We start from the raw sequence: 14832 nt of genomic DNA, 5'->3' as shown, positions 1-14832 counted from the left end.
TTGTTGTATAATATCTACTGAAATGTTTGGTGCACATAACCTGCTGGTTCTGTGTCAGTGGCGAGTAGAAATGTTTGTCACAGACTTCCTACCTATACGTCATCATCTTTGCAAGTGCATGTAAATTGTCTCTGCTATGCCAGTGGTTTCATCAGAGGTCACACATGAAATAAGGGACTGGCACACTGACATCAAAGACAGACATTGAATTAAAGTGCAGGGAAATTTACCTATGAACTTTAATTGTGTCCATCTCCTGTATAGTGCAGTTTGTTCCATTCTCATGTAGCTTCCTCTATGCACTCACAGTAAATTTCAAATCCATTTATGTATTTTATTTATTTTGTCACTTTGTGGCAGTTAGCGTATTCACACCCTTGTGGATTCAAGTCATAATCTAATGTATATGCCTCCCTTCTGTATCAGTATGTAAGACCTTACTGTTTGCACCATAATATTACTGTAAGTAACAATTACAGTAACTGTGAACAATAGCCATCAAAATCTTACATGACTTTGCTGCAATACATAAACAACAAAGCACCACAAAACATCAGTGTCCATGCCAGCATTTTATTCACAAAACCAGCTGGAGCTAATTTTGCTCCCTTTTATCAGAAATTTAACACCTGTCTAAGAATGTATTTTTGTGCACAGTGTATAAATAGCAGGAGAAAATGCCAATTCTACATCTTGCATAAATATAGAGTCTGGTGTATGAAAAATAATGAATGTTTAATTTTGGTACAGTCTGTGATCGAAAATAGAAATCTTTATCAGTTCTCAACAATAGTGCAGCAACAATACTCTTACATAACAACACTTAATATTTCCCTTACAGTAATTTCATGCAAAGCAAATCTCATAGGGCAGTCAAAGGCATCAAGATAATGTCCAGTGTCAACATCAAACATGATACATGCAGTAATAACATAACATAATCAGCATGCTGTCCAGTCTCAATTACAAAACATGGTGATGATAAATCTCAAACAATAGAGACAAATGCTCACATACAGTATATACACATTCTGCTTTATGTGAACCATAGGCATTTTTACAAACTCTATACACTGTACACAGTCTTCTAAAGGCATAGCTCATTTTTCTGAGAATTGTGCTATAATTCCTTCTTACCCAAGGGGAGATAAACTCATGGATGTTTTCAGAGTAATGCTGCTGTGTGCAATTCCATGATATACTGAACAATGAAGTTAGCCAAAAAGTATAAATATTCCAGAAAAGTAAACTATCCCTTTTACTTATTTGTATTCCTCCGTCTCATAATTTGTTATTAGTAGTTTACGCACACATGATACAAACATGCAATTCACACAACAAGTTGACGGCTGAAGGCTCAGTTTACCTACAAACACTGAACATAATGTCATGCAGCCATAGGTTTGAAACTGAGGTAAGACAACATTGAGGGACAAGATCAAGGCTCTGGTCTACATTCATGATGGCAATCTATGTGACAGAGAGAAATCACAGTGATTCCTTTTTGTTTTGTAAAGGCATTCCAATGGGCTTATGTTTGTGAGGCAGTTCCCATTACAAAATATTACAGTAATAAGTGGCCCTCTTTGGTTTCAACAGTAGACTCTCTTTCTTAAACATCTAGGTAGGTAGGTAGGTAGGTAGATAGGTAGGTAGGTGAAACTGCCCTTTAAATACAGTTTGATAAGTGGGTTTTATTCCCCCTCCTGAGTTTAACCACAGTGACACTTTGGAGAAGCAATATGCTCAGCAAATGAAAACTGAATTTAATTTACCCAGATTTTTAAAAATCATTTTAGGGTAGTGCATGTGTTAGAAAATCACAGGGTAGATATGGGAAGAGTCCCACGTGAGCCATTTAATGAATAAACCTATACTTAACACTATGCTTGCTTTACTTCTTTCCTGCAGATGTTGTGTTGCCAGCTGATGCTGGTTGATCATCACAGGAATCTCTGTTCACTCTGCACTTCAGATCCTGACTGCACTTAGACTTTGGTCTAAACTTGGCATTTTCGACTGGCTTCACATTTTGTCTGGACTCTTGATGTTGACTGGTTTCTGCATCCTCCTGGGACTCAGAACTCTGATCTGATTCAGTACTCTGATTGGACACTGAGACTCTGTGTGTCTGTTGATAGGACGAACAGAGTTCCTGCCACTTCTTTCGATTGGCATCAATCCCATCGACCATCGGCTGCAACTTCCTGTTGAGCTTAAGCAGTGCCTGTGAGACACAAGGGAGAATGTGGGTGATATTCAAACTCTAAATAATACTTTTATTTACACTTACAGTAAAGGTTTATCTTTAGACAGTGAGGGTTACCTACCTGATAAAGCGGTTTACAGATGCCATCTATCCACTCCAGCTGTAAGGCAGGTAGCTCATCTTTGCGATTACGGTCAAATATGGCCTAAAGGGAGGTGATAAGCCTCTGTCATCCATGACCAAAAGAATCATTATAGTCATTTGCCACAAAAAGTCACAATGAGTATATACTGATAAGTCAGTATGAGACAGAAGACCATGTGCTAGAGAAAAACCACAGTGAAAGACAAGAGTTTGAAAGCTTGCTTACTTACCGCTGGGGTCAACTTAAGCTCAGACCTCTCCCTGTCACCTTGCTCAAAGAATTCACTTGTCACCAGCTCTGCAACCTTGGGACATCAATTTAAACCACTGTTATGTATTTATTATTTTACTCAAACATGATGTAACACTTTGATATCACAGCCAAGGTGTGCATCATGTATTTTGTTACATTTTTGTGCAACAGTTACTTTAAGTGACATTCCAGTCCTTTTCTGGTATTATAATTGTGGTCATTCTGACTATGGGTCATGGTAACTATGGACTCACCACCTCCCTTTTAAAGACTCAGGAAACATAAATGTGCCAAAAGCAGTGTAAGCCTTAACATGAATCAAACACTTCCTGACAAACCAAACCAAACCAGGTTAAATTGAAGTTTATTTTGAAAGTTTTAGAAGGCTGCACCTTGGCCTACACTGGGGTAATTGAGGGAAGACATTTTTAAGCAAATAAGTCTTGATATCTTTTATTTGGCTTTGTTAAAATGCTGTTTTGTTCCTTTTTGGCTGTTAAAAAGATATAACGAGACCACAACAATGTTTATGACACTATCTTTGATGCATATTTGACCAAAAAGAAAATTGATGGATGAATTTTCTAAACCTGTTTACTGAGCTCTCTCTTAATACATCCATGGTCAGGACCACAGGGAAACAGATGTATATCCAAACATGCATTGTGCAAAAGGCAAGGAAACATTCTGGAGGACAAGTACATTTCTGGAGCCTAAAACTGTCAGTATGAAAAGGGGAGAACATGCAAACCACACTGCGCCAAAACCAAGAATCTGAAGATATCCTTTTTAGGGTCTTGCAAGAATCTGGAGCATATCTGGAGATTTTTCAATATGACATCTTACAATGCCGTGATTGGAGCATGTCAAGTCAAGATTTCATCACATGTGGGTCATAGTTTGAAATATCTGGGTAACTACATCTCTGGATTCCTGGGTACTTGCACAGTGCAGGTCCTCTTTAAACCAGATTCAGCCTATGTTTTTACATCTCCAAGCCTTCAACAAGAAAGCACAGATGTGAGAAACTCTAACCTGTTTGGATATCTTCCAAGGACGTGTGACGGCACCCAGATCACATGCTGTCATCAGCATAGACCTGTTGATGGCATCAAAGCTCATTTCTAGCAACTTGTTTTGCTCTTCACATTTAATGAGATTTTGGCACAGAACAGGTTTATTTAGCACAAAGATAGAAACCTGAGAACTTCTCTGTGTCCTTCATCGGTCCAGATGAATTCTCCAGACAGAACACACTCAAAGAACTTGTTTCTGCGCCTTATAAGGCAAGGAGACAGTCAAGGATGCAAAAAATGTTAAAAGGCAAAAGAAAACAGTTTTTAACACAAGCGCTTGATAATTAAACAGAAATTCATATAATCTGATTACTTCTAAGAATTTGTAATAAACTATTCAAATTATCACTTACTCAAAGTGCAAGGTAAGGTCTGTGGAGAGAATAGCCTGCTTCAGTAGTTGCATCATGTTGCTGTACTCTTTAGAGCAGAGATTTGCAAAGATATTGTGACCCTGTGAAAAAAAATACCACAGTATATAGTAGGCGCATACACAAAAACAAGCAGGGATGAGTAATAGTGACCAAAATGTCTCCTCAGAGTCAATGCATTGGTAAAGTCATCGCTCACTGTCAAATGAAGCTCCTGTTAGCAATGTTAATTAGCAATGTGTATAGACTTTCTCTGTCCTCTGGTAAAATGAATCAATAGAGAGCACAGTTCCTGATGATCAAATAAAGTAGACTCATACTGTCACTGGTGACCAGTGCTCTAGGACACATGGCATGTTGAAACTGTTTCCAAAAAGGGATCAGACATGTAGTCATGGATGATCAGCTGCTTTTTAAGGGAATATATGGTGGAAGAAACTTTTACAGAAACCCTGAAAGCTGCTTCACTAGCACCTTGTGACACGAAAGCCATTTGTAACATGCAACATCATATATGTTGCTTCTCTTACTATAACAAGTCTAGGTCAAAACCTAGTATATGACTGGAACGTGTCATAGGCTATTTGCATTCTGCTTAGTGTCAGCCGGTTCCCTTTACGTGTGCGCTTATCTCCTGCTCTAGTATGTATTTTAATACAACTCAATTTCTAATGAAGCTGTTCTAATTTACATGGTATTACTTTGCTCTTATTTATGTTGAAACTAGCAATATATTTCAAAGAAACTATGCACACTGCACTTTACAGGCAGTGGACAGGTAATTATGTGCTATTTATGGTGACATTTCCACCACATCTACCATTCGCTTTAGGTAAATAACTATTGTGGTGGCAACCACTGCTCTCGGCTTATTAGAAGGTTAGACTGTGGAAATTACAAATACATTTGGTTCATTACACTGAAAGCACTTGGTCATGTCGAGAAAACTGGCAGCTGTGTTTACTTTGGGCAACAACAATATGGACATGTTGGCGGTTGCCTGCTAACACCCTGTCTTTACAATGTAATAAGGGATATTAATGTTAAATACTCCAACTAGCAAAGTAGCTTTTATGGTAGAAATGACCCAGTAATTCCTGGTAATTATACTGCTACAACTTGTCATTATATTGATTTTACTGATTTTTCTTGACAGTTATTTCTTGGTAATTTAGTCACATTACTACATAATTAATACATTATCAATGGTCTGTAAATCAAAGGGTTACCATTATTTCCTCAGACCAAACTACTCCTCATCCACCAGTCTTGCTGTCATTACCCGCGGCAACGGTACAGTATCCCAGTGCAATAGCATGTGATCTGTCTATGGCAGGGTCAAAATACAATGGTCAAAGGCAAAGCCAACCTAGAGTGCATTGTTTTCACAATGGACAGGTTGAGCGAACCGCAATGCAGATGTGAAGGGCACCTCCAGAGGTGGCCTCAGTTCAGTACACTCCAAATGTGCTATGTTGGCAGTACTGCAGGATGTAAACCCCCGCCAATTCATTTTGAAAGATCAACAGCCATTGGGGAAACTCCAACTCAGTGATGTGGCATTGGGCTGACCAGTGGTGGAACTACGATCAGTCAGTCAGTCAGTCAGTGACATTCACAATTATAGTGCTGTCCCTGCTGTTGAGATCCAGCCAAATTCTATTCCAAATATCTGTTCAAATTTAATTGAAGAGTTACCATAAAGAATTTTGTTATATCATGTCAAATTAAATACTTGCAGCTCCTGACCTCGCTTTGTAGGATCATGACTGCGTGGTTGAAGTGATGATGCTCCAGGGTAGCTGACGTCCCATAAAGCAAAGCAAGAGCAGAACCTGTCCTGCAGGGAAAAAGCAGAGCAGTGAAACTTTCTGTCACCTATAGGACGGCTGTTTATTATCACACATCAGGATAGAGTCACTCACTTGGCTTGAAATGCATTGTTGGTGCCTCTGTGATCTAAGTCATGACACAGACAGCCAACCATCAGGGCCAGTATCTCTGCATCTGACAGGACATCCTGGAAACTGGCTGTCTGCCGAAAGCAAAGCAGATACACATCTTCTTATCCATCAACAGAGCAGAGTTGACCGCAACATTAATTCTGCATTTATTCTGTTCATTATTATTTATATTGTATTACCTATTGCCATTTGAAAGGACATGATAGGACATTTTTATAGCAAGTGAATTTGTTTATTGATGTTTGCTGAATATTCTTTCTGCAGACTTTTCTGAAGAATTCCTCCTTTGAATTTTCTCTGAATGATGTTTCTCCTGTGGTGTTTCATCCTAATGATGTTTTGTTCACTGGCTGATTTGACTGATTTGTTTAAGGGTTAAGTCCACAGAGAGTTACTTTTCTCATGACAGCTTTTAAGAATAACCTCGCCAATGTGTTATCTTTAGTCTTGATGGTGTCTTTTGGTGGAATTTTGCCTTTGCTCTATTAGAGGGTGACAGTTGAGACTGAAAGCCAATATGAAGAGATGTTGACGGCGGCCTCGTGACATAAAAGAGAGAAATGAGAGATACACGTTTTAGAAAGCTAGGTCATTTTATTTTTAAATCTGCCTATTTTGGGAAATGGATATCAGCTTTAGACTGTTTGTTTAACCCCTGAACATTCACTTCCCTCCATCAATTTCTACTCAATTAGCTTTAAAGAAGAAAAATTATCTTATGCTGTTTTGTCTGTCAGCATCATATACACAGTATATATTCTGTATCAGCTCGTTCCAGCTCTTCATGGACACACTGTAATGTTTATACTGAATGAAATATTCAAACCCAGGGCTCAGTTTTCTCATCCAGGGGAAATATTCTAGATTTCTTAAGCATCATTTTAAGCATTTCCCTAAAATTCAGCCTGACATATTTGGTATCTTTGAAACTTTTGGGATGTTCACTAGAATTTAAAATAAAGCTCTGTGGGTTGGAATAGAGTTGCTAGCTGAAAGCAATAGGCATAAATCTGACTTGACTGGCTGTGTCTTAAAACTTACTGTGATCATAACAAACATGCACTGGGACACATTGAAAGCATGCCTCCAGTTATGATACGCCACAGTCCGATAGTTCTTCCTTACAGTCAGAAGCCAGCGGCACAAAACCTACAAGAACATACATATACAGGAGATATATACAGTATACACACATACATATATGCAGTCAACTCTAGCGCCTGACATTGACACATATTACAGGACATGTTCCAAGAGCCTCACCTCATAGTCAATTTTAAACTTTTGCACGACACCAAGTTCAAGAAACATTCGGAGTGACGCGGTGATCATGGCGTCATTGTCCAAAGAGAAGTCGTTGAAGTGGAACTCGTCGATGCCCAGTTCACTGCCCAGGGGGATCTTGGCTGCCTTAGGGGGAGAGGACAGAGCTGTCAATCACAGTGCCAGCAAAGGGAGGAAGTGGGGCAATAAAACACTTACAGATCATACTTTAACTACAGACAGGTATCAGATTATATGAACTAAGCATATAAACGTACTTTTTGTGCTTAGTTTACATTTCAGAAAGTTAGTATAGTCATAATGTGAATGTACAAATGCTATTTTCATAATCTTCATCCCTCAGGATTACCTTGAGTCTGTCAACTTCTACTTTGGAGCAGGTAGCATGGTAGGACAACATCTAAAAAGCAGAAATCATGCAAATATAGTGAGATATACAAAAACTCTCAACAAGACACTTTTGCAGAAGATGATCAATATCTGCCAAGAATTTTGATGCAATCTGTCTTTCGAACTTATCTTGTTACATAATCAGGATCAAACAAATTACATCTTTACTTTTAAACCAGTTTACTGCTATATGTTGTGTCTCCTGGCTAAAAAAAATGATCCATCAGTTGTTTAAACAATCACCTGTTTAAAGATTGTGGAACAGACATACTGGAGAGTGAGTTGCCTTTGATGAGAGGTGAGGAGACTGGCACATGTATTTATCATGAACTACTGAAAGCGGCTGAAATATTTATAGTAGAGAAGCAGAGTAGTGTTTGCTGAGGATAATGTAACTGCTCAGGTTAGATACCGGGCAGTAGAGCAGAACACAGATGGAGACACTCATGAACGTGAAGAGCCTCTGTTAGAATTAGCATTAATCAGTGACACCACACTCTTCCGTGACTGAGATTTTTCCATGCCGCCGATTACTTTCTATACCACAGGCTATGAAAATTGATCTGTGTTTATTTATATCACAGCTTGTCCAAATAAAACAACTTCATTAAGCAGTTTTTTGAGGAAATAGCTTGAGCTATATGAAGCTTTAGTGCATATCATAGTTTAAATACTGGCAGAATATACTCTCATGGTATGCTCACTGAGGGTTTGAAATGACTGGTAGCAAGGAGCTGGTGTATTTTTGTATTTTGTTTTTTTGTCACCTATTTACCTATGTATTATATCATATTTTGAAAGAGACATGAATAATGGGAAAAGTGAAGAAAATGGGAAAATGTAAGAAAGCTTCAACTGAAAAAGTCATATACACAAACAAAGAAAGATAACATTGTGTTCTGTTCTCCACAGTGGTGGAGCAGTGGCTGAAAAAAGGCAAGAGTTCGTTATAATCAACATGCTGTTGTGCTTACATCCAGCGCTACAGACTGCTTGGCCCAAGTCTTCTTAACCTGATTGTACATCATCGTGTTGTTGATTCCAAGTCCACAGAATATCACAAATGCCTGCATTCATTTTAAAGAGAGAGAGAGAAATATGGCATAACATGTGTAACCAGTGCAACAATGTTTGGTAGTGCAGATGCCATTTAAGTTTTAAGTAATTAACCTCAAACAGTCTCTGATCTGCATCATTAAAAGTCTTCCTGTCCAGTCGATTCAGAATTTGTGCAACCCCTGTAGAAAAGACAGACGCATCAATGACCACAACATGAAAACCAGTTTCCAGTAAAGGCAAATCAATTATTTCTGATCAACCTACCAATTATCTGATGAGTTCGATTCCAGATAGGGACACATAACACTGATCTGATGTGAAACCCTGAGGCCTGATCCGCCTGTAAAGAGAGGACAGTAACTATGGAGAAAGACTGAGAGTTTGTTAGAAATGTATATTTTTATATCATTTGACAGACCTGCCCAGGTCCATATTATTTTTTACCTTGACTGGATTTTAAATAAAACTTCATTACAATACATTACATGCAAGCACTGGACACTAATGCTGTATGTGCGACTTTAAAGCAGATTACAAAATGATGCTATGCTCTGTGTCTGTGTCTGCTACCGGTGTGATCTTTAACAGGGAGAGTAATATGTCCACACCTCAGCATCAAAGCGTGGGTCCTGACACACGTCACTGATGTTAACAGGCAGTCCTGTGGAAGCCACCAGCTCAGCAATGCTGTTATTGATCAGCCAATCAGAGCACGATAGCTTCTCCATGCTGATGTGGCCAATAACACAAACAGGAAACAATAGCAGTTAAACATGCAGCAGAACATCAGCTCAAGTGAGTTCATTTTTCTTACTAGTTTTGCTGGAATGTATCAAAGTGTCAAGGATTTATAAGAATGCTCATCACATCCATGTCTATCTGTTTACTGTGTGTCGCGTCTGCTGCTACAGTAAATAAAGTAAATAATGAATTTATATGTCTGTCTCCTACACTGTCTCTTTCATAACCATTAAGGTCTCCTAAAGAATTTCACCTGATATCACGGTCCATGTTGCACAGGGGAGACATGAGTTCAAACGTCTTGGAGAACTTAACAACCTATAAAAAAAGACATTTATCTTCACAACTAGCAAGAAAGAGCATTTAGCAAACAAAGATGGGGATAATTGTGCATAAGAAATGCCGATAAGGAACCAGGTGTCTCACAGGTGAGTCGATGTCCTCCAGGAGAAGCACAGAGCAGCGTTCACACTGCAGGAGGGTCAGTGCTCGCTGCATAATCTTCCTGACAATCTTCTCCAGGTCAGTCTGCTCCTCAAACAGGTCGTTGACCACTTCCAGCAGAGCCTGAGGCAAGATACAAGGACACTAATCACCTGTGTTCATTACACAGTGTTGACACATTTATGATCAAGTGTAATGTTGAAGGGTGCATTAGAAGGGTATTGTCAGCCATTGTGTGAAATCCCTTTTGTGGTAACATGTTCATAAAATTTGTTGACTGCTGTAATTTTAACATATGTTGATGTGTCTATAGTGAAATGTAATAGATTTAAATCCATAGTTTTGTAATTGAAGATTTTTTTAAATTGCAATGTTACTGTTAACCTTCCAGTTGCTGTGAGACAAGAAAACATATTTTTATAAATCCACAATTTACAACTTCTTACCCTACTCCTTTCATACTCTTTTCGAGACTCCGAAAACAGCTTGGCATTGGAAATCGATATCCCACAGAATGGTAGATACATCTGCAGCACCTAAGTGAAAGTACAAAACAGTGGTGAGAGGCGTGCATGATCTATAAATGTTAAATTGCTATTTAGATGCTTAAAAAAGCAATAAAACAAGAGAAAAGTGTAAGAAAATAGTGTGATGTGATAGAGGTAGAAAGTCAGAATGAAGTCAGGTGTTTCTCTGCACAAATTTCTTTCCAAATAGATTCCCTGTTAATGAAGTATTGATTTAGAGACAGAGGGTATTTGATTAGACATCAAAGGCCTTGAAATGTCTAAATAAGACGACAGATCAAGATGGTTGTGCTTTCTATTTTCGTTGTCTTGGTTGCTCAAAAGTAGTCCCTGAAGTAGCTTAGAGTTAGCTATATTAGGTGCTTTGACTTACAAAGAAATCATAAAACAAAGCTACCATGACTAAAAACTTAAATTCTTTGAAGTGCAAGTCAGACAACATTCTGTATGAATTTAGAATAAATGAATTTCCACAACTTTATTCTGCCACCTTGTGGACAAACTGTTGTCTCTCAGTGCAGCTAAACTCTACAGAGATAAGTAAACTACAAAGTTTTCTTGATTGTTTTTATTTATTTATTCACCTGAAGTGACTCAAATGAGCACCTTAGATTTTTTTATTGCCTTGCTACACACTTAAACAAGAAGCCAACACTTTTCATATCACAATATATTATATGCTCATCACCAAAGTGGAGGAAATTAAATTGTATTCATAAGCTGTGGAACCATAAATGAAACTGTAATACGTGCAGTTTCTAGTGAACCCATTTCAAGTGTATTGCTCAGGGAGCAATTGAAAATGTATCCACTCAAAATGTGTTTCCTAAGTGTGCCTATATATTGCACAGCCAGACATATTTAATGCTCCACATTTGAGTAAGAGGTTGACCTCCCCTCCTCATTTTTTCTGGTATTTTGCTTCCAAGGGAACACTTTGCCCCTCTCCGCAGCCATTAAAAAGATTCAAAGTACCAACTGTGTTTTCAGCTGCATGGCTCCAGCACTTCCCTGCAATAAGTGTGTATGGTGGTGGTGGCTGAGGAATCCAAGAATCCAATTTTAACTCTGTCTCTAAAATGCCCTTAATGATCAAAATAACTACAATAACACTGAAGGTGATAAATTACCAATAAAATCCATGTGAATGTGAGAACCTCCTGGTAACATGAATCTGAGAAACCCAATAAAGCCTCACCTTCTCATCATCCTCCGTAAACGGGGTGCCCATGGGATTTTTGTTGATTGCTTGTACAACACCTATGACTTCTCCATCACTATTACAGATGGCCATACAGAGGATGGACTGAGTCTTGTAGCCTGTTAACTTGTCTATCTCATCACTGAAGCGGTGATCCTGGAATAATGGTCGCACAAACACGCATTACACAAATATTACACATTCATAATCCCACAGCACATTTGACCATGTAGCTCCGCATGAGCACATCCCCACAATACATTTGAAATAACGCAGCTCCGGTGCAGCTGTTAGGTGTGATTCTCGCAGCTCTGCAGGAGGCCTCTTGTTTTTACTATAAGCAGAAAACTATAATACACATATCTGACACATATCTACACTATTGCAGTAATAGACCTCAGGGGGGATCCGCGTCATCGTGTTGCCTTAGCCTCCCCAGCAGCCCAGGGCCATGATATAATGATGTGGTGCGCAACTGGTAGCGTATAAGACGAGATCTAGCTTGTGGGAAGCTGCGAGAATTATAACGATTGCTTTCCTGCCTTTTTTCTTCGACTACTATAGAGTGATTTTTTTTTCTTTTTTTTTTTTGTTTTATTCTGACATAATTGAGGTAATTACCGAGTGTCTTTTCTCCGTTTCTTCGAGTTGAGCGAACGGTCATGCGCAAAAGTTTTAGCTCAGAGGGGTGGGACAGTTTCCAGTGCAGTCCAGTATAACAATGACCCCTGGCAGCAAAAGAACTTCAAAAACATCTGATTAAAATGTTCATTCGTTCTTTTAGAACATTTGTGGATACTTTTTAGGGGACCGAAAGGGCACCTCCAACGAGGACTTAATGTTTATGCTGAATATATATATATATATATATATATATATATATATATATATATATATATAAAAGGTCTGATACCCACATGGGAATCATGTCATACACTGTAAATACCACTGAATTAACTTTTATTCAACTATAAAAATGTGTCAATATCACAATAATGTGGACCAGGCTTAGATTTACCTCATATGCATTTGAGATGTTTACAGTCTCTCCATGCTCTGCCACATATCCAATGATACCCTTTCCCCACGGCACCTGCACCTCATTGGAGTTCAGTGTGCTGGAGGACGGTCTGACTGTGGTGCCTGAGTGCACATCAAAGAATTTGGACACCAGCGTCCTCTTGTGCGCGGGTCCCTCGACTAGGAAGAGCGAACACCTGTCCGCATCCACCAGGATACACACATTGATCAGGATCTTATAACTCAGGTTTGTCAGGTCCAAGTCATTGGAGATATCCTTCACTAACTCCAAGAAGAACTCCCTCTCGTTGGTTTCCTTGAGTCTGTATTTGTACTCGATGGCGCTGGACGCGTATTGGGGCACACTGACCCTGGACTCCAGCAGAGCGCTAAGGATGTGCGCAGTGGTCGGAGGCAGGGAGCTGGCTTTACGCAGGAGCGCACGCCGCCTCATGCTGGACTGGGACTCGTGTTCGCTCAGGCTCACATGCTCGTCGTAGGTCCGGTGTGCAGTGGTGGCTTTGGACCGGGCGAAATTCCGTCGCAGCTCCATGTGGGACGATCTGCGCCGGAGCCCGTCTGGGTTGGTCGGCCAGAGCGGGTCCCTGGCAGCACCGCGCTTCTCCTCAGCAGTGGACACCTTCGACGGCTGATGCTCCTTCAACCACCTGCTCACCTGATCACATTTCGCCTTTCGAACGAGATACTCCTCGAAGAGATCTGGATGGCAGTCCAAAAACGCCTCTACGTCCGAGAAGTCAAATGTTGTCATGGTGAAAGCTGCTGTGAAGACCAAATGAGACACTCAAGTGTAATAGAACAAGTGTTAGAGGAGGGGATGACCGGGGGGGGCTGCAGCCGAGCTTCTCAGAGAAGTGTTGTCCTCAAAACATTTATTCAGTCGCCCCATGTGAGCCGGTCCATAGTGTGTTCTTCCCTGAAATACTGGGAGCAGAAGTGGTCACATACGTTCAGTTTATGTGAGACGGGACTGGTGACGCCTGAGAGACGAGCTACAGCTGTCAGTCAAGCGGGATTGAGCTGCGTCTCTGGGGGTTTCTCTAGAATACTATGCAGAGGTGTAGAAAAACACGGCGCCTATATATTCTCCTTAGAAACTGAAAAAAATACAGCAGGGCAGACTGTTCGCTCGCTCCCTTTATTCTATACCACCAGAGACACTATGTGCAGGGCTCCAATCAAAACCGAGCACGAATCTGATGTTTCATTTACACGTAAAAAGTGCAGGCAAGGCGCATTTTTCTGAATTTATAGTGAACATTAGGAGAAATGTGCCTGGGTAAGATGTAGCCTATACACACACAGTGACAGCCACACAGTACATCTATAGGTTAAAATGCTTGTTCCTCCATGATAGATAGATAGATAGATAGATAGATAGATAGATAGATAGATAGATAGATAGATAGATAGATAGATAGATAGATAGATAGATAGACAGACAGACTGCCTTGCCTTGCCTTGCCTTGCCTTGCCTTGTGAATAACTCAAGGGCACAGAATATGACTGAATGGATGAAGAGAGAAAGAGATTAGCCAAAGAAAATGGTTAAATTCCTGCACATTTTTTGCCTTAAATTGCATGCATAAGGAAAAACATTTTGCGGGTGTGAAAAGAAGTTACATGGATGTGATTTGTCTCAAAGTAGTTCCCATTATGGAGAGAAACACATCTTTGTGTTATCTCGGAGTCAAGTGGCCTTGTGATTATAACATCACAATACTGTTTGTTGTTTTTTTTTTTGACACCTACCTTCTTCCTCGCATTCACCTCCCCACACATTCACACAGCTAACACACACAATTCACATGTACAAACACCCACTCACTTGGCTGTACCTCTGTGGTTGTGACATGTGTGTTTTTTGAGATATGAAATTAATGAAATATTTTCCAGAGCTGTGTGCTTTGTGGTGCAGGTTCACAGGTTCATCTTTTATTCTTTCATTCTCTGCTCGCATGAAAGAAACAGCATGAATGCCTCCATGTCTCCACTCTGTGAAGAAGCTCGTACTCTACCAGCAAGGCGAGGACGGATTATCAGCTGGGCAATGCAGGCAGCTGCATCAGAATGGAGTTGGTATGAAGAGTCTGACTCCATAGCCCACTGCAACAGTCAATGCTCATGT

General features: G+C 39.8%; 1 protein-coding gene across 1 annotated transcript; it reads right to left on the bottom strand.

The window, feature by feature from the left end:
* Window positions 1-557: 557 nt before the first annotated feature.
* On the bottom strand, window positions 558-13770 carry pde11al (phosphodiesterase 11a, like). The gene is made up of 20 exons (XM_071470517.1): window positions 12682-13770; window positions 11661-11819; window positions 10382-10471; window positions 9918-10058; window positions 9745-9809; window positions 9359-9479; window positions 9015-9090; window positions 8862-8929; window positions 8666-8758; window positions 7651-7701; window positions 7281-7427; window positions 7059-7166; window positions 5979-6088; window positions 5803-5893; window positions 4036-4136; window positions 3807-3884; window positions 3642-3705; window positions 2584-2658; window positions 2331-2414; window positions 558-2227 (listed from the first exon to the last, which is right to left on the bottom strand). Exons 1-20 carry the CDS (start codon window positions 13453-13455, stop codon window positions 1895-1897), a joined length of 2829 nt encoding a protein of 942 aa, XP_071326618.1. The 5' UTR covers window positions 13456-13770; the 3' UTR covers window positions 558-1894.
* Window positions 13771-14832: the final 1062 nt, after the last annotated feature.

The sequence above is a fragment of the Trachinotus anak genome, unplaced genomic scaffold (genome assembly GCF_046630095.1).
Source record: "Trachinotus anak isolate AG129_WGS33_773 ecotype Australia unplaced genomic scaffold, CSIRO_AGI_Tana_v1 ptg000032l, whole genome shotgun sequence".
In the NCBI taxonomy this organism is placed as follows: domain Eukaryota; kingdom Metazoa; phylum Chordata; class Actinopteri; order Carangiformes; family Carangidae; genus Trachinotus; species Trachinotus anak.
Note: the sequence above shows the minus strand (reverse complement) of the source record. Positions and strands in the feature narration are given on the sequence as shown.